The sequence below is a fragment of the Haplochromis burtoni genome, unplaced genomic scaffold, assembly GCF_018398535.1.
Source record: "Haplochromis burtoni strain Fernald_Lab_line unplaced genomic scaffold, NCSU_Asbu1 Contig_116, whole genome shotgun sequence".
In the NCBI taxonomy this organism is placed as follows: domain Eukaryota; kingdom Metazoa; phylum Chordata; class Actinopteri; order Cichliformes; family Cichlidae; genus Haplochromis; species Haplochromis burtoni.
In genome coordinates, this window is record NW_024582477.1 from 1,683,276 (window position 1) to 1,707,168 (window position 23,893).

The 23,893-nt window shown below is 41.8% G+C and overlaps 1 protein-coding gene across 2 annotated transcripts; it reads right to left on the reverse strand.

Moving 5' to 3' along the window:
• Positions 1-1,084: 1,084 nt before the first annotated feature.
• On the reverse strand, positions 1,085-23,284 carry snx13 (sorting nexin 13). Of its 2 annotated transcripts, none has more exons than XM_014335584.2 (25): positions 23,106-23,284; positions 14,532-14,644; positions 14,308-14,410; positions 14,079-14,168; positions 10,474-10,595; positions 10,237-10,355; positions 10,025-10,129; positions 9,844-9,932; positions 9,531-9,614; positions 9,279-9,417; positions 9,043-9,131; positions 8,803-8,902; positions 6,491-6,684; positions 6,198-6,302; positions 5,934-6,104; positions 5,775-5,844; positions 5,129-5,271; positions 4,693-4,800; positions 4,487-4,597; positions 4,096-4,257; positions 3,924-3,995; positions 3,502-3,647; positions 3,320-3,388; positions 3,125-3,237; positions 1,085-2,023 (listed from the first exon to the last, which is right to left on the reverse strand). In XM_014335584.2, exons 1-25 carry the CDS (start codon positions 23,115-23,117, stop codon positions 1,788-1,790), a joined length of 2,865 nt encoding a protein of 954 aa, XP_014191070.1. In that variant the 5' UTR covers positions 23,118-23,284; the 3' UTR covers positions 1,085-1,787. The 2 variants fall into 2 exon arrangements, with proteins under 2 accessions (XP_014191070.1, XP_005928613.1); XM_005928551.3 differs by lacking the exon at positions 23,106-23,284 and adding an exon at positions 22,764-23,099.
• Between the last annotated feature and the right edge of the window lie 609 nt (positions 23,285-23,893).

A 23,893-nucleotide genomic window follows, 5' to 3' on the forward strand; every position in this document is an offset into this window, starting at 1 on the left:
GGGGGGGTCTTTTCAGCGGTCAGTTCATAATAACAAACCTCTTTTCACACTTCACAGGCTTCAATGCATGAAAGAAAGAGCAGTTGTTCAAGGCCACCTCTGAAGTAGCTGTCCCCCCGCCACAGTCTAATAATCATCTCTGATTATTTCTGCAAGAGTCAGCTGGGGATAAATGGGAAAATAACCCCCTGCACACCGAAAAGAAAAACAAAGAAACAAATCTAAAAAAGAAAAATCAGACTTATAAAACAAGTCTGTAAAATTAAACATTGTACTTTTATAACAACGGAATGTTAAGTTGTCGGGGGTAAGAGGACATCTCTGGGAAAAGAGCTCTCGCTTTTTCTACTATTAAAACAATTTTCAGTAATACAATGATTCAAAAATGCACATGCCTTAAAGAAAAGAAAAAAATATTGCACCAAATCCAAGTCGTTTTTCCTCTGACCAAAGGTGGTTAGGGACACATCTCCATATCTCTGTCCTGATTTCCTTGTTATGTTCAGTCATGTGAAGGAGAGCTACCTCTAGCGTGCATCTCTTGATCAGTGTACACTGTATATAGACTTAAGGCTGCTTCCCCTAGCTCACACTGGCACAGTTTCTGACAGAAGAGGGTTGCATCTTTGTGCTAACCACACACACACACACGCGCACGCACGCACGCACGCACCCCCCCCCCCCCACACACACACACACACACACACACACACACACACACACACACACACACACTTCTGCTCAAGCCAGATACAGAACAGACCAGAGAGTACATTCTTGAATAGTTCCTGACAATAACACACCTCAGTGTGTCGTCACAGCCTCACCTTAAGGGTCATTAAAGGTCAACGTTGCATTCTTTTTCTTTGCGTGATATGAAACACAGTAATGTTTCCCCAATGTCAGAACAGTACACACACATACGAACAGCATGAGCTTTGGTTGCTGCAGGATATGAGAGTAGCATTGAAAAGGGTTCTTTGATTGGATGATTGAGGGAAGTACAGGTGATCTAAGACTTGAGAGAGAGAGAGAGAGAGAGAAAGGGTGGAAGAAAGTCAAGACAAGCACTGAGGCTGAGGAGAAAAAAAAAAGATATTTGTCACATTTTAAAAACAGTGGCTCTTAAACCCAGTGCAATCGACGTTTTTTGGTTGCGAAAACACAGTTTGCAAGTGATTTTTGCAGCTTAGATGTCTACAGCATGAGGGTGGGTTTGATTACAGCTGTGCGGCCACTTCGCTGACGTGGTGCACTGGCCAACAGATAGAAGCAGGAAGGTAAGGCAAGGTGTGGGTCTAATGCTATTGAGTCCTGCAGTTTAAAAACAACGATACCTGTGGTTGGGCTCTCTGGACCATGATAAAGCAGCATCAGCTGGCCCAGAATGACGCTCAACACAACAACAACAAAAAAAGTCTCAAATGGAGCAGGGGAACTAAAAAGAAAACACAGCCAAGTTCAGTCTTGGTGCAAATTATGAGATTTGTGTTTGCACGTGTGTCCAAGTGTTACACATCCTTCGTTTCTGTCTTGACAGAAATAATCAGCCAGATAAAATAGAGTGATTTTACCTTCAGCAATGTGTGAGGGAAGAGGAAGGGCAGAATTCTCTCTCTCTCTCTCTCTCTCTCTCTCTCTCTCTCTCTCTCTCTCTCTCTCTCTCTCACACACACACACCCCCCTCAACAACAGTCATATCAATCCCCACCACTGCCACTCACATCCTCAGCTCTCAAGTCTGTGTATCTTATCGGCCCTTGTCCTGCTGCCTCTGTCCTCTCCTGTCACCTCTTGAGGGAGGTGGATTTCAGTTTCTGGTTGTATCTATGGATGCGTGGCGAACGGGAGTGCAGCTTGACAAAGAGCTCGGGGAATTTGTACTGAGGGAACATGGTCTCCAGGAAGCCCTCCAGGAAAACGTAGACTAGGCGACGGTTCATGGGTTGGTACTGAAACATGTCAAAGACGCGGAGGATGCCCTTCCTCGTGGTATCGGCTCCGATGATGTGCTTCAGCTCATCTGAGGAAGAAGGGGGAGGGAGACGTAGATATCAGCAGCGTGAACAAGTTTGGTTCTGTCAGAGGTTACTTCCTGTTAAAACTGTGTCTTTCCTTCCCACTGTCACCAAATGCTTGCTCAGGGGGAGTTTTCTGTTGTTTTTTATTGTTCTCTCTAACGCTTCAGCATCTTTACTTTTAAGGCGACAGGTATTTGGCGCTTAATAATTAAAACTGAATGAAATTGATTTTTTTGTATGAGTTTACAGCACTGCAAAGAATTCCACCTTTCCTTTGGTTCGCATTAATATTACTGGAATTTTTAGTCTGACAGCAGAAACAAAGTAAAGATATGGCACTAAAGAAAAGTGAGCATGAGTCATACAGATGTCCTCACTGCACCTCATTAGGGCTTGGCTACCTTCACATAGACACCTGATAATACAGCCTCTCAATTCTTGTATTTTCTGTGTACAAATATATTTCTAGCTCTGTGCTTTATCAGAGGTGCAAACCATCAAGGAAAGTGTGTAACTGGCAAAAATGGTCTAGTTTGATGTCACCCTTTCAGTTTTCCAATATGCTTTCTCTGCCTCATTCTAGTGCGCTGACTCATAATTAGCTTATTGAACAAATGATGGTTAAACAGCATTTATACCGCCTGGACACAAGAGGGGGGCAGTGAGTTCATTTCAGTCATTTCTTAAAAGCAGACTTGGACAAATCATACAGAGGTCAGTCTCTGGGTGGTTCTCACTAACTTACTCCAGATTCTCACACTCCTAAACTAGAATACTATTGTGCTGTACTTCAATCGTTTCTTCACACATACAAGATATCGTCTTACATCGAAATTGTTTGTCATAGTTTGGAGTGGTAGTACACAGAAGAGCAGTGGATTAAACCCCTTTATTAAAAGGCTGTTGGTGACACCCAGAAAGACGTCACAGATTCCTCCCTCCTCACAGCTTTTACTTCCATATTCAGTGGGACGAGCAGGGACTGAGAACTGCTTTTCATTTTAAGTATGAATGCTTCAAAGATAATGAGTAAGTAGATGTGGTTGTCTCTATTTATGGCTAGGTGCTAGCTTTATAAAGTGTGAGTGTGTGTGTGTTTTCACCTGGCATGATTCCCAGAAGGCTGGTTTTGGCAGCTACTCGTGTCCTCATGCGGATGTTCTTGTCCCGGCGGGGCGGGGTCTCAGCTAGAATACCATTGGGCCAGTAGGAATCCCTGTTCGGAGGCGGAGCACTAAAAGTTATACAGTACTCCTCTGACTAATCAGAGGTCTTTAAAACAAAAGGCGATGAGTTACCTGAACCTCTTGACGTAATCTGCCACCTGCTCTGGTGACGTCAGGTAGTCCACATGATCTACGATTTTCCTACAGAAAGAAGCAAACTTTAAATATTTCAAACTACTATTTGTATAAGTGATAACATTTTCCCACCTTTAACTGTGTGTCAGTCTTTTTTGCGGGTTTAATGTGACACTCACCTGTTGATTGTGTCCCCATATGTGGCCCTGATGAGTTGCTGCAGAAGGTTCTTAATATTCCTGCGCAGCCACTGGTTCTTCTCTTTGAGATCAAACACCTCGTCCATCAGCAGCAGCATTACCCGGAGTGGGATATTATCATCCACCTGGAAGCAGTTTAATTTAAAGCACGGTTAAAGGAATGAAACAGCAGCACACTGACTCACATCAGAGACTTTTGCAGAGACATGTCAACGCAAAGAATGCTGAATTAAAATCTACAGGGTTATTCCTAACAGCAAAGATAATGGCAGAAGGATAAAAGCTTTTCAAATCCTCATTTTAGTGGGAACTTTTTAAGCAGTTTCTCATCACATTTAACTGATGAGCCGATGTTTGTACTCTGAGGCATTTCAAGAAAACTTTGGAAGGACTTTGCTCACATTGTCATCGAGCTGAGCAGAGACTCGACAGTGCTCAGGGTCGATTTCAGACTTGGGGAGGATTGGAGGCACCTGGGAAAATCAGAGGTTAGATTAACGACTACAGAGGATCAAGCGAAGCCCGTGCTTCACGACGTTAACTCAAAACACTTGCAGTATTAAACGGTTCTACCTTCAGTATGGATTGTTTGATATCCTGACCCAGTTTTTCTGACATGCGGCCCATGTTATCGGAGACTTTGGTCACTCCCTCTGCTAAACTGTCTGGGAAGGCTTTTACTGCATTGGACACGTTTCTCATGGAGCTCCGCAGAGGGTTCACAAATGTGTCTATCTGATGGGGGAATAAAACAAAAGCAGAAAATGTACTTTATAGACAAAATGCCAGTCACATGGTGAATAAACAGCTGATCAGTAATGAATGATTCTCCAACATACTAAAACGTTCTAACACAATATCTACATATAACATCTACTATAATATATGTAGTAATTAAAATAAAAAACAAAAAAAAAACTGCACAACAGTTAAACAGGTATTTGCATTTGAGAAAAGGAAATACCTTCCGTGCAAACTCTCCTTTGCCCTTGCTATAGGCCTTGTTCTCTAGGAAGTCATACACGTAAGGGATCAGAGTTGGGCAGGCCTTCACCATCTCTGGGTTCAGCAGCAACTGCAACAAATGCGCACCAAGAACTATTAATGGAAGGAAAAATGCATGACAATAAAAAAGAATAACATATATAAACTATCACATAACAACATTACCTGTAGGTAAGCATTGAGGTCTTTTTTTCTCTTCTCCAAGAAGTCTCTGTCCATGTTATTGAAGGTCTTCTTTCCTGGCAGCTTGAGGATTGATGCCAGGTTCTCAAACTAAAGCAGAGCAAGATTACAAACTGAGACTCAGAAGAAGAAAATGCAGCTGATGACTTTCCCTTATTTTCTGTCACGTTTACATTTATCGTAACAATGTTGGATGCCAGGCCAAAGTTTCTATGATAGAAATAATGAGGTCAGTGTGTCTATAAGTAATTCCAGTGAGTCTGACGTTTAGGCTCACAAACTTGCCTCCAACATTTTTTTTTCTCTTGTGCCGTCAATATGGCGATACGGTCACGTCAGCCACCAGGCACCACCGGCCTTTGTTTTTTTACTTTAAATCGTGTAAAAGTGGTGTAATCGAGTTAAGTCTCACACACACCTGTTCAGTGATTCTCATATGGAAGTCATGGAAGTCTGAGTAGCGGCGGTAGGTCTTCCAGGCATCCTCACTGCCATCTTGGTTGCGTCTAACCACAGTGATGGTGTACAGTGCGTAGGTCTTACCGTGGTCATTGCACACCCCTGCAGCACCCCAGAAGCCAGGGAGACAAGCATCAGCTACCCGATCCGGTAATACATCCAACATAGGGAATTGGAAAATGGGGGATGGGTTGAAAAGAGCAGCGGAAAGACAGGAAGTGGGCAAAAGGGAAGTGTTGCAGGTGTAATATAGGGCAGTAAAAGAGCAAGCAGAGGGGAAAAGTGTGTATGAATGGGATAAAAGGGAGGAAAAGTGTAACAGAATGGCAGGAAAGGTGAGGGAGGGAGGGAGGAGGGGAAAAAGGAAAAACAGAAAAGTAGTGAAGGTAATGGAGTGATAGAAATAAAGAATACTGGAACAATGTGGCACGAAACAGCAGGCACATGCAGATGAAACGAGCTTAGAGGTGAAATGCTGATAGAAAACATGCAGGGAAGGACTAAAAGGAAGTAACAGATACCCAATATCCAAAAGAAAAATCACACACACACACACAATTCAACATGTTAGAAAAATATAAAACTAAACCACTCGGTTGGCGTACCTGTGTCAGAGATGAAGGCATGAAGGTGCATAGATTCATCATGGCAGGAATTGGGCAAGTCATCCAAAGACTGAAATCACAGGAAACAAATCATCATAAACTAATAATAATAAACAGCACAGACAGATAACCCATAAATATTAAATGAAAAGGACTCACTAGGTTTATGCTTCCTGTTGGAGAACCATTAAAGGACTCTCCATCACCATCGTCAGACCCTCGGTAGCTTGGCTCTTTCAACATGTCCAGCTCTGCAAGCATGCGGACATAGAGAGGGCTCTGCTTGAAGGACGGGTAATACCGCTCATCGCGTAGCATCATGTCATACACCTGTTGTAAAGTACAAGCAGTAGTATTTGTTAGACTGGGGGGGAAAATGCAGCGCAAGCAGGAAAAAAAACAAAAACAAAGGGAGGGGGGAACCTTTCTCTGGATTTCATCAAATATCTCTGGCGTGGGGTCGTCTTTCCGTAGCTTCTCCCCAAGCCTTGTTAGTGATGCCTCGTCCACCTGCACCCTGGGGGACGCCTGTTAGAGCAAAGAGGTTAACTTTTCACATTTCTAACTACAGAAATGAAAGACAGCTCTTTAAATTTATCTATAAATAAACGTCCCTGTTTCTAAAAGAGAAGTTCAGACACTGTGTAAAATATAGCTGAAATGAGTCTGGCTTAAAATATCGGAGGCGGCTGTGGATGCATGACATTTTCAGCTACCTTGTCAGAGAGGTATTGTTCATAGACACCCAGTGCAGCTGCCTTCAGCAGCCCTTTAGTGTCACTAGGCTGCTTCTTGCCGTCCTTCTGCCAGCTCTGCATGGCCTCCAGCTGCTGCTGCGCCGTCACCCTGTATCCCTCCACTGTGAGCCAGAAGAACAGCTCGGCCTGGGCCCCCGCTGCCTGCATGAAGTCTGGGTCAACACACAGACAGCATTTAGTCTCCTAAATCATATGATGCATATGATATACTCACAGGTGTCTGCTTATGATTAAGACTCTGGCTACACATACATACACGGCAATCACGGCCAGTAAATTTTATACTCAGTATTTTTGGCAGCCTCTGGTTTCTGGCAGCCTCGTTTCTAAAGATCAAGTTATGATATCAAACTTCTACTTGTTTAGTTTTGAGTTTTGCTTTGATCTATGTACAAAAATGTTACACGGCATTTGAAAACCAAGCTATAGCACAAAATGTCTTTCCCTCAAAATTTCTAGATTACTCACAGCTGAGTGTTTGCTGATTGAGCATTTGGGGCAAAAAAGGCGAGTGATTTATTGACAGTTTATGGATCGGACGCTGATCAATTGTCAGACAGTTCTAAGATATTTGGAGACGGTGAAGTTATGATATTGGAGATATTGGAGAGTCCAACTGTTTAGAATTGCAGCATTGCTTGGCTGTTTTTGTGCACAGGTGGGATTTTCATTCTGACTTTTCCTATGCTGTGTCACAAATTAAAACATTTTAGGCAGCGTAAACGTTAGCATGCTTTTGTTTTTGTTTCTTGGTGCAGCCAAGATCTCAGCTGAAGTCTAGAGTAGGGATGGGTATCATTTAGGTTTTATCCGATACCGGTGCCAAACCGCTACTTTTGAAACGGTGCCGGTGCGTAAACCGGTGCTCGAACCGGTGCTTAAAGAATGGAGAACACAAACTTTGTCCAAAAACCTCTCATGTTTAACTGTTTTCCACTTTTTCTTTGGTCATTTTAGCCTTTTTTGCCAGGGTGAAGGGAGCATCTGCCATCAAACAGGAAGACAGCCGCATGTAACTACGACGGTGTTTGCTAGTTCACCTTACGTGCATTAATGTAATAACTTGGTTAGCCTACTCAACGTAAATTACACACGAACAACATTAAGCTACTCACGCAGAGAAGAACGGCTGCTGCTGCCATCATCATTTCTGTTACACTGGCAGGGCTAGGGGCCAGGACTCTCCTCTTCGGGTTTTTGGGGGATGTTGCTAACTCCAGGTCCGATAACAGGCACCACACCCGCACTCGGTGTGAGGTCTTGCAGCAAGCTATCAAATACGGTGCATTTCTCGGCTTTTAAAAAAACGCTATGCGTCGCCAGGTGTTTCATCAGATTCCAGGTGATACTGTGCAAAGGAGGTAACATCTTAAAGCACTTGTTGCAGGCTGCTGAGTTTGCATCTTTTGCTGTGAAGTACAGCCAGACTTTTGACCGCTTCGCTTTGGGCATTTTTAATCTGTAGCTCTGCTCTAAAGGAACGTACGTACCTGGGCCCGCCTACTATCCTTGGAAAGGTAAAATGATTGGCTAGAATCCAAAGTGTATGACATCTCAGGAAAAAAAAAAGCACCGAAATAAAGCACTGAAATGTGCGCTGCTTTTCGGTCTGGTTACTACCGTTTATGTCAGAACCGAGGTGACCGTGCATTTGCCTTGGCTGCACCCGATTTGTGGAATAACCTTCCTATTGCCATCCGCGCATCCGATTCTATCCAATCATTGAAATCATGGTTAAAAACCTTTTTATTTAACCTTGCCTTTCCTGCTCGTTAATGCCTATATCTGATTCCTACACTTACTCTATTTTCCCTTTTATACATATCTTTTATGGCTTTGTGCTTTTAACATGTTTTTACTTGATATGCATTTTATGCTATTCTTGTGTGTTAGTGACATTGACCTGTTAGCACATTTGGTACTTTGTTATGGTCTTATAGTATTTATGTTTTATTTTCTTTTATGTGAAGCACTTTGGTATATCGTTGGTTTTTAAATGTGCTCTATAAATAAAGTTGTATTGTATTGTATTGTTTTTGTCATTATGTTTAGGCTAATAGTAATTCTCCAACCTTTAAAGATTCTCACACCGACATAAGCGACAGCAAAAGTGCATGTCTAAAAAAAAAACAGAGGCTGGAGTCCTACACTAAAGCCCTAACATTCATGTGTTAGGGCTTTAAAAAACATATGATTAACAGAAAAGTTCAGAGTTATAACTACAGTGACCTTTGGCGTCTATGTGATACGTGAGGTGTTGATGCACTTACCCATGAAGAACTGCAGGGCTATGTTGTGGACGAGGATGTGATCCAGCGGGATGACACACAGCTTTCCAAAGTTGGCTGCCAGCTTAAAGGCATCAACCTCCTACACAACACAGGAACCGAATAAGTAAAGCAGAAGAGAGCAAAGCATTAACATAACCAACACGGACTTTGAGCAAAACCAGCTGACAGCTGTGCAGACAAGGCTGTGCGATGCATGTTTACTCCCCTGCAGTTTCTCACCTTGCCAGACTGCAGTCTCTGGATCCTGGTCTCACACACCTTCTTCACAAACAGAAGACTGTTGATCTGGTTCTTGATCACGTTGATGTCTGAAGGACAGAGAAACAAAAAGCCATCAGGGCAGAAGAGGAAAGCAGTGTGCTGTTTCAATTAACATTCTGTAGTTACTGAATGAAAACAATCAGTTTTGAGTGTGTGTGTCTGATGCAAATGGAAAGAAAAAAGCGAGCGCCCACCGTCTCCAGCAGTGTCCAGGGAGCGGAGAAACTGCAGCTCCTCCAGCACCTTGTCTCTAACGGCCTCCAGCTCAGCAGGCTTATCTGTTAACTTCAGGATGTTCATGAAGGCTTCATAGTTACAGCTGTTATCCCGGATCTACACATAAAACAGGACATACAGCTACAAACACCAGCACCAAATCTCATTTGGTCTCCCAACCCTTAAATTAAACTGTTTCTTGGACAGTTTGGGGTGGTGTTAAACCTCACCATCCATATGACAAACTGGTTGATGTAGTCTGGGTCACTCAGCTGGTTGATCAAAGGAAGCAGCACACCACGCGCTAGCACCTCCTAAAAAACACACCACAGTGTATTTCCAGGCATGCTCGCTGTAATTTACACTACAAACATGTCACTGCACAGCACATTCAGGGGGATGCCGTGGCGGCCTGGCAACCAACATGGCAGCATGTGGCATGTGGCTTTTTTGTGATGAATACACAAACACTGGTTAATGGCATACATATGCATTTTTTATCTCTTATTTGCACCTCACACTAGTTTTTTTTCATGCACTCACCCTTAGGAAGTATCTCATATTCTTATTGTGGAAGTCTCCAGGAGGTAGTAACAGGTACAGAAGCAATTCACACAAGTCCCGAAGAAACCCTGACACACACATGCAGAACAGGGTTACAAGCTAGAACAAAAAAGTTCCTCATAACTGTGAAATGTAAGGCCAGAAACAGAGGCGTGTTTACCTTCTTCATCTTTGTGTGAGGTGCACACAACATCTCGACAAATCTTCCTTTCCATCTCCACCTCAGCCTCAAAGAAAGACTCCATCAGATCATCTGTTATGTCCCCTGTTCAGAAATCACTATTTAGTTACAGTCGTCACTATTCTTAAAAACAGCTCTCAAGACATGGCAAACACGTTAATAACTGCAGGGAGTGTGATGTATGCACGTACTTAGTTTGTCTTCTCTGTCACCGAGGCGATCCTGGGCTTTTCTGAAAACACGTAAATGTGTGGCAAAGTCGTCCACCAGGCGAGTGGTGAAGTAAGGCTGCCAGTCCACCTCTTTGGACCTTTGCATACAAATATACACAAAATATAGATTGCTTGATTTTTTGCTAAATATATTAGACATATAATGCGTGTGTGTGTGTGTGTGTGTGTGTGTGTGTGTGTGTGTGTGTGGGGTACCGTGTGGAGAACTGGACAAGGGCATTTTGCAGCGTCTGTCTGATCTCTAGTAAGAAGGACTCATCTTCACTCAGGGTGTAGTACCAGTATTGGATGTAGTCTCTCAGTGCAAACTGGATCACCTAAAGAGACATAAGGCAAAGTGAGGAGTTAGGCAAAATTCTGTAAAGACAATTCAGACTGAGTGAAGTGAGAACTAGAGAGAGGGATCTGACTGAATTGTCAACACAAACCTGGATAACCCTCTGATTCATCGAACAAACATGGAAGTAGATAAGAACAGTGATTAAAAGTCAAAATGCCAAGGTGACCATTTTAATCACATTTTCTGAAATAATCTCCACTGATAAACTGCCGGTAAGCAGAAATCTCACGACAGCTCAATTACACAGGAGCTGAGTAAACAGGAAGCAGAGGGCTGGCTCTTTGTGCAAAACATTACAGAGACACAACATTAATGGAAGACTGAAGACTTCTTTGTTTAATTCAACAATGAGATGAAAGTGTTACTGTAAGTATAGGGCTCGGGATTATACTCTCTTAAGGATGCACAGATGGGAGTACATGGATACAGATACAGTTTTATTCACCCTTTGATGACAATATCTATGCCACTTGAACTCAAACAGACCACATTACCCCCTCAGTTGGTAGAAAACAGGGCTTTGGTGGTATAAAAGAGATTGGGAGAGACTGCAATGTGAATAACCGTATATATTGCTACAGTAAAGGGAACAAGCAGTCATGTGCAAAAGGTAATTTTCACAGCTGCCAAAAACTAAGTACAACTTTACTGCTTTCATAGCTATTGAGGGTCAGTAACACCCAGGTGCTGCTAATCAAGTGCCATGTGAGGCAACAAGGCTTAGGCTTGCAAAGTTGCATCTGAACAAACCACAAGACTTCTGGAACAATGTGCTTTGAACAGCCCAGACCAAAGTGGAGACATTTGGCCCCGAAAACCAAATACAGCAAATCAGCACAAACACTTCATACCAACAGTCAGCACAGTGGTGGAGGGGTGATGATATTGGCTTGTTTTGCAGCCACTAAGTCGACCGTGAACTCCTCTGCATGCCCAAGTATTCTGGTTAAAGGTGTCATCTGTCCAACAACTAAGCCACTTAAGCCTGGATCAAACTGGGTCATGCAACAGGACAGAAAGTCAGAGAAAGTCCAAACCTCAACCTGACCGATAAGATCAAACACTAAAATTCCTTGATGACACGATTGTCTGCGAAATCATTTCCAAAAAAAAAAAAAAAAAAAAAAAAGGACACCAATTCTGCAATAAAACACAAACCAGGACTTTTCTAACTAAAACTACACCAGCAATGTTTCTGACTGGAGCCGTGGATGCCAAGTATAAACCACGTAAAAAGTTACAGGTTTTAAAATGAAAGGGTGTGGAAGTCCCATCAGCTCAAGCTACAATATGAATCAGTGCAATACAGGATGAGAGGGAGCTGTGACTAATGAAAAAAAGTGCTTATGTGAGCACATACGAGAGGGAAAAAAATGCCCAGACAATGTGTCAGAAAATAGTGACCACACATTTATTTCAGGGTGCAAGATGCAGCATTGTGCGACTTTACATTTCTCTGTGCAAGATCTCAAGGTTCACATGGAACTGAAAAGATAAATGAGAATTCCTAGAAACGGGCGAGGGGAGAGGAGAGATGCCATGCTAGAGCCGTTAGCGTCATCTGACCGGCACTAACTGCTGTGTCTGCACTTAACTCTGCCGGCCACACCGCTTTGCTGAGGACGTGCTAAAAAGTTTTCTGCTGCAAGTGTGGTAATCACAGAGCGGCATGGAAAGAGAAACTGACTAATAAACACAAGCCACAAAGTCGTTCTTTCCATTCTGCAATGCTTGCATAGGAACCATCAGTTAGACGATCAACTTGCAAATGTGTCAAGATGAGTTAAAAAAAAAAAAAAAAAAAGCAGTACAAACACTGTTGCATCACATGTCTCACATGTCACAGTCTGCAATGTCCACAGTTTACAAAGGACAAATTACACAAAGAGCTTTGGTGTAATCGTACAGAGTTTCCAATGATGTCAGACTAGTTGTCTAATAAAACCATAAAAAGAATCTCACTGTGAAAAAGTTGCTGTGTGACAGATGTAAGGATTTTTATATAAAAACTGGGGAAATAAAGACAAAACATTGCAAGCTGTGCCAGAAAATAAACATTTAACAACACCGGAGGAGCTTCATTCTGCTTAATGTGAAGAATGCCGCTGGAAGCATGTACCACCAACATGGTTTCTATTACAAAGCACGACACTGGTACACAAAATAATTTAATTAAGTCATTTTATAATTGAATCATGTCACATTTTCCTGCTTTTGGCATGTTGGAAAAATGAATTTTGCTCTGACAAAACAATACATCACAAGAAAGACACAGAGCTCACAGAAGAAAACACCTGAAATGCAGACGTTACTGGGTCATGCAGTGTTTGACAGCCAGTACTTCTCTCTGATGCCATTAAGTCACTGACCTGGGCCAGCTGAGCTGATGGGTCAGACAGAGATTTAAAGGAGCCGGAATCCAAAAAGTCTGGAGTATTAGCATTTGTCAGGCAGGGACCTTCTCTAAGCTTCTCCCTGTAGCTGCTGTCCCATTATCACAAGTGCACTGCCTACTCTTAGCTGGGTGGGCAGTGATTAAACCTCTCTTAAACCCACATTAGCTAAAACTTTTTATTGTAAATGTCTGAATGTTAAACAAGTAAAAAAAAAAAGTGTTCCACATCAATTCTTTCAGTTTCCTGTAACTGCCTTTGGGCTAATTTGTATGTAATTCCTTATAATGATTTTTGACACTTAGTCTCACTCAGGTAATAATAGGCCCTTTTTTTAGTGGGCTGGAGATATTAATGTAATGAGCTGAGCCAAAAATGTGACATCAACAGACTGAATGGAGTGGCGTCACTGCATGAATCATGACTCCTTCACAAGAATCAAACCTGGCACTGAGGAATATGGACATGCATGCCGCCTCCTTGGCTCTCTAATTTTAGGAAGTCTGACAAAAAGCCATACACCGAGCAGCAAGTATAACATCTTCATGTGTTCCGTTTTTGTGTAATTATCAAATGTTTGGGCCACCTTGCTGTAACAACTCTACCTACATTGAGGTGGTACTCAAATTTAATAGAAAATAACCAAAACTGAGTAGAGCAAAGTCCAGCAGTGTTGAGTAGATGCTAGCGGAAAAGAAGCTTTAATGATCATGAGTGTCATTTTCTGAAGTTAGACCCAGCTCCTTTAAAGGCAGTGCTATCAAGGCATTACAAGTAATATAAAATTTTGAATTTAGAAAATAATACTTATCAAAACTCAACCAATTTCTTGCAAATTATTAGCTAATCATCTTATAAAATGTAAACATGCACTTGCTGTGGTAGTGACATGATGAAAGGGGCAAGGTGTGCTTATAAAGAAATGAATACAATTAGTACTGACACAGAGCTTTGGTCATGTGTTGTATGCCATACGATAAAACTGGTCATCTATGCTTCCCTACCTATGAAACACATGCACAGGGAATCACAAGACCTATCACAAAGACAGGCACATAAACACACACCTGCTGTAGTGGTTCATCTATGAAACTCGAGCCTGTGAGTCTTCTGTCAATTTTTATAGGCTTCATCTCCAGCTTCATCTCATCCAACGTCTGAAAGAGACAAAACATAACCCACAGTGAGACAGGAGTAAAGTAATCAGAGAAAACTTTGGTGACCTCCGTCAGGCAGTCCATCTGGCAGGCCGGGTCATCTGTTTGTGCAGGCGAGGTCGAAGTGCGTGTATTTTACCTTCAGTATACCAATTTGTGTGGGTGGTAAGTACGAGTGCTCGCACTTTTCCAGGTGTTTCTCCGAGTTAATCTTTCCATAAAGCAAAGTGACCGCAAAGCCCCTGCAAAACAGAAGTGTAATTTAGAAATCAGCAAAAAACTTATGAGCCAAGCTCCTGATGTGTTGTGGTTAACTGTGAAGCTTAAAGAGGTTAGATTGGCTTCAAACGTCTCACTGCTCACCCTCCAATGAAGCAGAAGATATAAAAGGCCAGGTAGAATATGGCAAAGGGTCCAAAAGTGACGAGGAACAGCACAACTCCAAGACCCCCCCATCCCCAGATGGACAGACTGGCCTGAAACACACAAGACAAAAAAAACACATACTCAATACACAATTCAATTCACCCCATACTCAGCTAGACGGATGATAATATTCTATAAACACATATCATGACCATTAATGGTCCTCCACAGAGCAGAGGGGAGGGAGATGTCTGCGCAGGAAGACATTACATAAAAGAGTGTCAGACAGAAACTGTGTGTGTGTATAATCCTGTACAATCACATCCTATGGTGTTCCTGTTGTTGTCAGTACAGGAAACAGAGCTCGTTTCAACCCTTTTCCAGCTCCAACTTTAGCCCATAGTTACTTGAGTATCTCCTTTTTTAGCCTTATCATATTAACAGGTACAGAAGAAGCTTTTTAAAAAACAAAACAAATGAAAACACAAGCTATACTGATAAGTTATGTCCCCTAAGTGTATGCTTAAGGTCATGATAGCAGGTATGAAACCTCAGGAGGGGTCTGCTGCACATATTAAACCAGGCCGCGGCACCTTAGAAAATAGCTGTGAATGTGTTGTTATGAGTTACAGCTGCTTATACAAGGATCCTTAAATGTTCAAGGAAAAAAGAAGCCTTCAAAAATGTTCTCACCGTGAAGCCATCATATAGAGTCACTGACAGGCATCATGATCAGTGGTGATGATCTTCGGCTGCCTTACATTCATGTTAGAGTTCCTTAGATAAACAAATCCTGTGACGGAGCCAGAGAGGAGCACACAGAGCTTCCTTTGGACACTGAGACATTGTTCTCACTGTTACAGTCGACTGCCACCAGTCGGATGACACACATTAGACTAGCTGCCAACAGTGTCACATCCATAAACAGAGGCCAGTCAGTTTACTGTGTAGATACAGAGCTAGACTAATTAGTAGGGCTGTTCGATATAACGATATATATGGGATGACGATATAAAAACATCTATCGTTTCATTTTATGCTATCGTTTGTTTCGTGGTGTCGCAAAATAAACTGTTTACGGCAATGTTTTTCATCGTTTTGATTGTCACTGTAGTGGCTATATTAATTTCTTAAAGTTCTCTCTTTCGCTCATATTTCATGTAACCACACTACGGACAGACAAGCGCCTGTTTTTATGTGTTGTCGTTAGCAACAACGACGGTAAAACCATCGCGTGTCTGCTTGTTTATGTTCCACATAAACCTTTCACAATAAAGCTCAAGATCTTGATGAGACTTTTCAAAATAAACTGAATCACGTGAAAGAGAAGATTATGTACGGATGAGAAGCAAAAAAGAGCCGTCAGGTGCTGAAAAATAAACCTTAGATTCAAACGTTAGAACAGGCTTTTACGCTGTGTAATAAATACTCACAAAGAAAACGGCAGCCGTTACAACTTATGTCTAAAAATGCATCCTTTAATGCATCGGTTAAAACACTCGACTCCAGGTACACGACGCCCAGCTGGAAACACTTCACGCAAGACGAGCTGCCCGAGATTCACAGAATTTACAAAAAATGTTAAAACTTTGTGATTTATATTGTTATCGGACGACAGATGTCTTATATCGGGATATGAGTTTTGGTCATATCACACAGCCCTACTAATTAGTGCCAAATACTATTAAGGCATATGGACAAATGAAAAGAATAATGAAGAGTAATCTGTGGCTCCACAGACATGCAAATGCACAGTTTTCTTGCTTAACGCTAAAAGATAACTTAGCTATCCAAACATCCATCTTCTTCAGTTCATCCAAGGCCTGGTTGTGGGGGCAGCAGTCCAAGCACAGAAGCCTAGACCTTCAGTTTATCTGGGGGAACACCAAAGTGCTCGGGGGCCACCCGAGAGACATAATCTCTCCAGCGTGTTCTAGGTCTGCCCCAGGGCCTCAGACTTGGAGGTGCCGATTCTCATTCCCGGTGCTTCACACTCAGCTGTAAACTGCTCCAGTGCGAGCTGGAGGCCACCACTTGATAAAGCCAACAGAATCACATCACTTACGAAAAGCAGAGACGAGATTCTGAGACCACCCAAGTGGAAATCCTCCGCCACTTGACTACGCCATAACAACTATGAACAGAATCGGTGATCTAGATAAATGATGATAAAAGAGGAGTGAACATGTTTGAATTAATGAACCTCAATTTACAGTACTGGCTTAAATGTACACTCTACACTGTAGCCTGATGTGAAAAGTACACATATGAAAGCTATGTTAGGTCTTTCAATAATATCCAGTTACACATTTTGTTACCATTATAATTTAGGAGTAAAAATATACTATATCTATGATAAATGGACTGGTTCTTATACTACACTATTCTACTCATAATAGCACTTTACTAATTGACTCATTTACCAATTCACACAATCACTTTTTTCTATGCTCTTTCTATGTAAGCGCTTTCATTCACGCACATTCATTCTCTGACAGACACATTGGAGAGCAACTTGGGGTTAGTATCTTGCCCAAGCATATTGTGCCATGCAAACAAATGCAGGCTGCATGAACACCAACCTTCCGATTAGCAGAAGACCTGCTCTACCACCTGAGCTACAGCCACCGCCCATGAAGACCGTGAGGCACCAATCTGTTTATTAACTTAATTAGCACTGGTGTCACCGGTTTTATGCATTTCAGTTTTAAAACAACGACAACAAAACAAACCGCACAATATTCATTACGTCTGTGACAATTGTAATAGCAGAAGAATACACAAACACCAGCACATTGCCCACTGCAATATTGGCTCGATGGAGGAGTTCAAGACTATAAATCAAGCTTCAAGCTACTGTGGAGGAGCTGCTGTGATGCATTGACAGATTATGACGTTAAGGACCAACAATGGTCAGAGCTATAGGCAATAGAGAGGTATTTTTTCCCCACTGATGCATTACTCAATATCATTCATAATAAATTTAATCTGTCTCGCTATAGTTTGATGTCGCACATGCAGCCCCAGAGCACACAGGTAAGTGCACACACATTATTGCACGGTGTACTTACGAGGTAATTAGAGGAAACAGGAGGATATTTCAAACTTCAGCCTGACATTTTTGTTTGTATGGCAGAACTCTAATTAAAAATAAATTAATAAATTAAATTAATAAATTAAAAAGAAAAAGGAAAGAGCCAGTGAATTTTATGACATCAGCGATGTCATAAAAACCTGCTATGATGTACGGCTTGGAGATGGCTGCACTGAAAAAAAAGACAGGAGACCGAACTGCAGGTGGCAGAGTTGAACATGCTAAACTTTTATACAGAGCTGCCAAGCGGGAGGAAAAGAAGAAGATTCCTGCATGCAGTAAAGGAGGACATGCAAAGGTTTGGTGTGACTAAAAAGGATGCTGAGGATAGGGTGAGATGGAAGCAGATTATCTGCTGTGGTGTCCCCACAGGGACAGGCCTGAAGAAGAAGAAGAAAGGGACAGGTATCCTAACATCTGAGTCATGATAGGTTTAAAGACAACTGTGAAGCTTCTTTTCATTCAAAGCAAAGTTCCTAGATGCAGGAATGCTCAGTGAGGAGTACAATGTACAACTCTCTTTTTTGTCTACTACAGAGCCCAATATGTTTATGAATGTTTTTCATGTTAAAAAAATGTGAAATATGTACATTTTAGAATGCAATACCCACTTACTTCATACAATATCTCTGAATTTATAGATTATGAATTTAAGTACTCTAATACTGGTTGCTATTGTTCAGATGGGTTTGCTTGCTGACTTGACCTTGTCAGCATGAACGTCTTTATTAAAACTGGCCATAATTGTTTGTCCTGGTCCAGAACTGGAGCAGATAAAACTAGAACAAACACAGCCTCTCGGTTGGATCAGGTTTGAAAAAGCTGATAACGGGCAATTTGAAACAATAACTTCACTAGTACTGGTTCAGATCTTAAAGCAAAGCATTTTTAAAGTCTTACTCTGAAGCACTTTGGACCGCATATGCGCACGAATAGTGTTACATAAGTAAATCTGACTTGAGGTGAACTTGTGACGTCTCTCCTCACCACATCAGCTGAGGCTAGTTTCACAGTAAATAGGATAAATTAAAACCTGAGGCTGATGGCTGTCACTGAGGACCTTCTGACCCTGATGTTGCTTACTCATCAGAGTCAACTAGACAGGCACTGACAGTGTGCAGGCCAAGACATATGGGTCACATTAACAGAACAGCAGGATCTTTGAGAGTGCCTTGGAATAAATGCTGCATACCTGCCTGTCACTTTGTTTACAAATGTGGTTATGGGAGAGGCAGGAAGTATTAGAGGACATTTATATGCAGTGTAATAACCCTGTTGGGTACATGCAGTTCTCCACCCTATATTTCACCCTGTCTTGTACCAAGGGTGACATAATTTCACTATCTCGGTTGCATAAGACATTGCAGTTTTTCTTATTGTTGAAACACCTTAACTGACTACACAAACACAGGAAGGACAATTTCCAACCTTTTCCTCAATTTCTTGCCTCTATTATAAAAAGCACAATTTTGATCTATATGGATGTAAAGAAATCAACTACTGCGAACATTGACTATAATAAAATGTCTCAAACTTATATGAATAAACTGAAGTCCAGGCTGCAGAATGTGTTCAAACTGGTTAGACTAGCCCTCTTCCTTAAGTCATAAAGGGCGAGAACAAAGTCACTGATTGCAGGGTTGGGAGGAGAAATAGGGCTGGCCAGTAGAGAGAACCATTATTACAATTTAACTAGGAGTGTGGCAACACAGAGGAATGCTTTTCAGAAAGGTTGCCACAAAATGTGACCATCAAAAACAGATCCACGTGTCCTGATATCTAACACAACCAAGAGAACTATAACATATCAGCCAGAATCCTTTTATCATTTAAAGGAGATCCAAATTAAACCGCCGTGCAAACAAAGAAACAGTCTGAACTATTGTTCAATTTCCTCCCACACTTACATCACAGGGAACCAAGCAGGTACATTTTCAGGAGAGTTTGAAAACTTTTTGCCAAACCAACAAAGTCATATTTACTACCATAATCTACATCCTCAGCCTGATGGTAGTAAAGAACAATTATAATACATCACCATCACACACGCTAACAGTGTGATGGTGTAGTAGTAACTTATGGATTTTGTTAAAGATTTTTGCTAAATAAGATCCGGGTCCAAAGTTAGCAAAGCTAATGCTTGTGACTAACATCTGAATAAAGGCAGAGTGCAACTAAATTTAGCCCACGGTGGAGGGGCAACCAACTTTCCACTGACTTTGTATTTGGTGAAGGGGCCTCCCTATCAAGTGGCTTCACTAAACTACAGCAGCTTGTCAACACGGAGCCAACATCAGACGTAACTGAAGCCAGCTAGAAGCATTTCATTTGCATTTCAGCTCCTAGATACGTATAATATTTATTTGTGTTTTCCTTCCAGCTGGTGCAGAGTGTAATGTGTTGTGCTTTGTCTATACTAAAATAGGACCAAAACAGTGACATATGTAACTGTACTCACCAGAGCAAACCACAAGCTATGCTGTGCTTACTGCAGCATCCAGCAGTTAGTTAGACAAATCATTTTATTAATCATCTTAAACATGTTTTTTAATAAATAACACAAAAGGTAAGTAATGTGTACACTTATGAGAAAGTGTTTTTAGATGTACTGAAGCATATACAGTCTGATCAATTACACCCTTTAAAATTCTGTGACTCCTGAGAAAGAGACTGAATGTAGTTCAAAAGGGAAATGCAAGTATATGTTTGACGTCAGTGGTGCTAGTAAGCAGCAGTGAATGTGCACGCTATCAGTAGGACTGTGTGATGAGACTGTGGAGGCTTGGCTCTGTAGAAGAGATGATAACTGACACTTGTGAGTCATTACAGCTTACACAGGGCTTAAAACATGAACCATCTGTTCCAGTGATTAACACCCAAGCCCATCAGGGATCCTCACATCTGAATATCTAGGCAATTCCTTATGCAATACACACTAAACAGACACTCATTAACACAAAAGTGACAGTATTAAAGGCACTGGGTGAGATCACAGATGCAGATGGGCACTGAAGTACCGCTCTCATGCATTTCAAATTGTTAAAAAGTGGCTGGATGTTACAGCATGGCTTCAAAGAGAATTTCAGAAGACGTGTTTAAAAACATCTGTCAAAACCTGCTTCATCATCCTGAAAGGATGCTCAGGGATAAAAATCATTACCTGTGTGAATATGCTGGCCAAGGATCAAATACAAAAATATAATTGTGGACTTTACTAGGCTTCAAACAAAGACATATTTTTATTTTCTAAACTTTAATATAACCAATTTAATATTTTGAAATGAATCTATATATTTGTGTTTTAATATTTCTTACAAATTTACTTACAAAGAAGTAGAAGACAATCTAGAATTTAAAAGGAGTAAAACACACAGAGGCAGTGTGTTTTGAAGAACGCTCTGGATGCCCTTGACTCCAGGCACATTCAGATATTCACACGTAGCCTCTTATCAGTGTGTCTGAGAATATTTTTTCCCCTAACTTTCCACCATGGACGTGCACACACACACATGAAGAACTACTCAAGGGTGGATATTTCTATTTTTGTGATCAATGTAAGTCCTCAAGTGCTTAGCTGCAAACCCTGGGTAGTGTAGTCATTAGGTGAAAGGTTAACTCGGCCCATTAAAGCGCTCCTGTGGGAGATCATGCCTGAGAGAGAGAGAAAGTAAATGGGTCTGACTGATCGTGCTGGCCTAATCCACCAGGACCACTGAAATGCAAAGAGCTGCTATATTAACCTTAGGATCAAAAAGGCAGAAGTAGTAATGATGTTAATTTCCAGAGAGGACAAGAAATGTTGTAGTTCACTTCTCTCCAGGATTTGAACTTTATTACAAATTAATAACAGCATACTAATGACCCTGAAAACTGAATGAGCAAATGGTCCAGCTTGTTTTGTCTAGTTCCCCTGAGTTGTGGTTTGATACTGTTATTACCCTGGGGAGGGTAAAGTGAGCCACACCCCTCCTCTGTCACAAACAGTGTCCCCAGCTGCTACTTTTCACCTTCCAGTGAGAAGCAGCTCCAGGAAGGCAATAACTGGTTATTTATACTCATTATGTATTCAGCTAGTAGCGATCATCAGGTTGGCAGTAACCCAACTAGAACTGAAACTGTAACACACAACCAATGAGCATGCGGTGGGAACTGAACTTAAGCCTTATCGAGGCGCTGCAGTAATCATGACTGTTAACAACTCCAAATCTGATGAATCATGTGAGCTGCGTCGTGTCTCGGCATGACCTAGACACACTGTACATATATCTGGATGAGAAGACAGGTCTGAACAGAGCTTAATTCATGAGAGCTGTGAGCGTCTTTGGCAGGGAAACAACTTGAACAGCACGTAGAAGGAAGAGGAGGTACACTAGCAGGCCTGATGTGACAGCATGCTGGACTTAATATCTACCAAGCTTTGATTAAGGGAGCTTAACGAGGTTTAGCAAGTGCTAAAAAGCACAGAGATAACGCTGTGTGGCTGTGGACGAGCACACGTGCACTCCCATCAAACTCAATATACAAAGGTGAATTGATCAAGTTGTGTAGACAGGCCACTCACTCACAGAAGCAACTGAACTACAAAGGACTACATAAAACAAAGCGATATCTTTCATTGATTTCTTACTAAGGTTACCAGAGACTAACATTTCCAAATCGCAACTAAGCCAACTAAGTGTAACACGTGACTGCCCACCTCATCTGCGGTTCAGGTGAGGTGGGCAGTCTGCTCTTTTAGCTGTCCTTTCAGGTCGCTAAACTGGGGGGCATCCCGTGAGATGTAAAAAAAAATCTCTGCAACCACTGATCAACAACAATGGCCTTTATTAATATTTCAAGACAAGCCTGCGTTAGGCCGTTTAGATGTGTATGAAAGGAGGGAAGAAGCCGGTATGACTGACAAGCTTATCCACTACATCTCAACTTAACATCAGTCATTAATGCCTGAAAATTGATTTCCCACACCATTCACACTGTCTGCATCTAGGTGTAACAGCACAACACGTTTATTATCGACATAAATGTTTGCATCCAATGCAGATTGATCAACAGTGGACCGCAACTGCGCCGATACAAAAATGTAACTTTCCTTAGTTAGTCTCTCTAGCCGTCAGCCAATCTAACGCCCAGCTCACCTGTATTCGTTGTAATGTAGAAATTCGTTTGTGAGTATCTTCATTCATAATATAAACGCAGACTACCGACATTGCCTGTGTCGAGCTAATTCCAGCGCAGTGTTGACAGTGCGGATATCCTAAGCCCGTCGTATTAACTTAGCGTTAACGGTGTAATCCCGCGCTGACTGCCACTTCTAGCTGACATGCTTTGTGAAAACACAGCGGCAGCGAACAGTCCTCTCTCCCGGCTCCCGTGTTTACCTGCGGGGCTAGGCGCTAGCTGCTCCAAGCTAACTAGCTATGTCAGCCACAAACTACTGTACCAACACGCGCGAGACTTTTTCGCGGGAGATAACTTACCTCTGCAAACATCGTCTAAAAGGCTGTAAGTTGCGGCGGCTCTGGCTAACCCCACCACATTGTAACATGCGAAGAGGAGGTGATTTTCTTGGTTAAAATCGGTCGTATTTCCAATCTCCGTACTGTCTTCGGAGCGTCGCCATGTTTGCAAGGTTTACGTCGTGGGTGCCCCGTTTCTGGACGTGGTCACGCCATTGGCTGGGAGGCGATGACGCCACATGCAGCGATAATTACGATTGGCTGACCTAAATAAATTATTAGTTCACAAATTTCTGACAGACTGTACCCAAACTGTAAGTCATTTTCAGCCAATGTTTTTTTTTTTTATCTCTTGTTATCTCGCACCAGGCCTTATGAAATAGAGAAAATAATAAACCATCAAGTTAACAACAGCATTAACAGTTTCCAGTAAATGCAATTACAGCAAGTCGTTGAAGCCTAAAGCATCACCAGACCATCACACTACCAGCCCTATGATTGACTGCTGACTGTTTTATGTTCTTATTATGAAATGCGGTGTTAGTTTTACACCAGATGAAACCAAATCTAAACCTTCCAACAAGTTCAGCTCTTTTTCTTGTAATGCCACAGAATATTTTCCCAAAAGTCATGAAGATGATTTTTGCTAATCAAGTCAAGCCTTTGACTTCTTTTTGGTCAGCAGTGGTTTTCTCTTTGGATCTCTCCCATGGTTGCCATTTTTTCCCACGCTCTTTCTTATTGTTGAATCATAAACTCTTTAGATGTTTTTCTGGGTTCTTTGTGATCTGGATGAGTCATCGATGCAC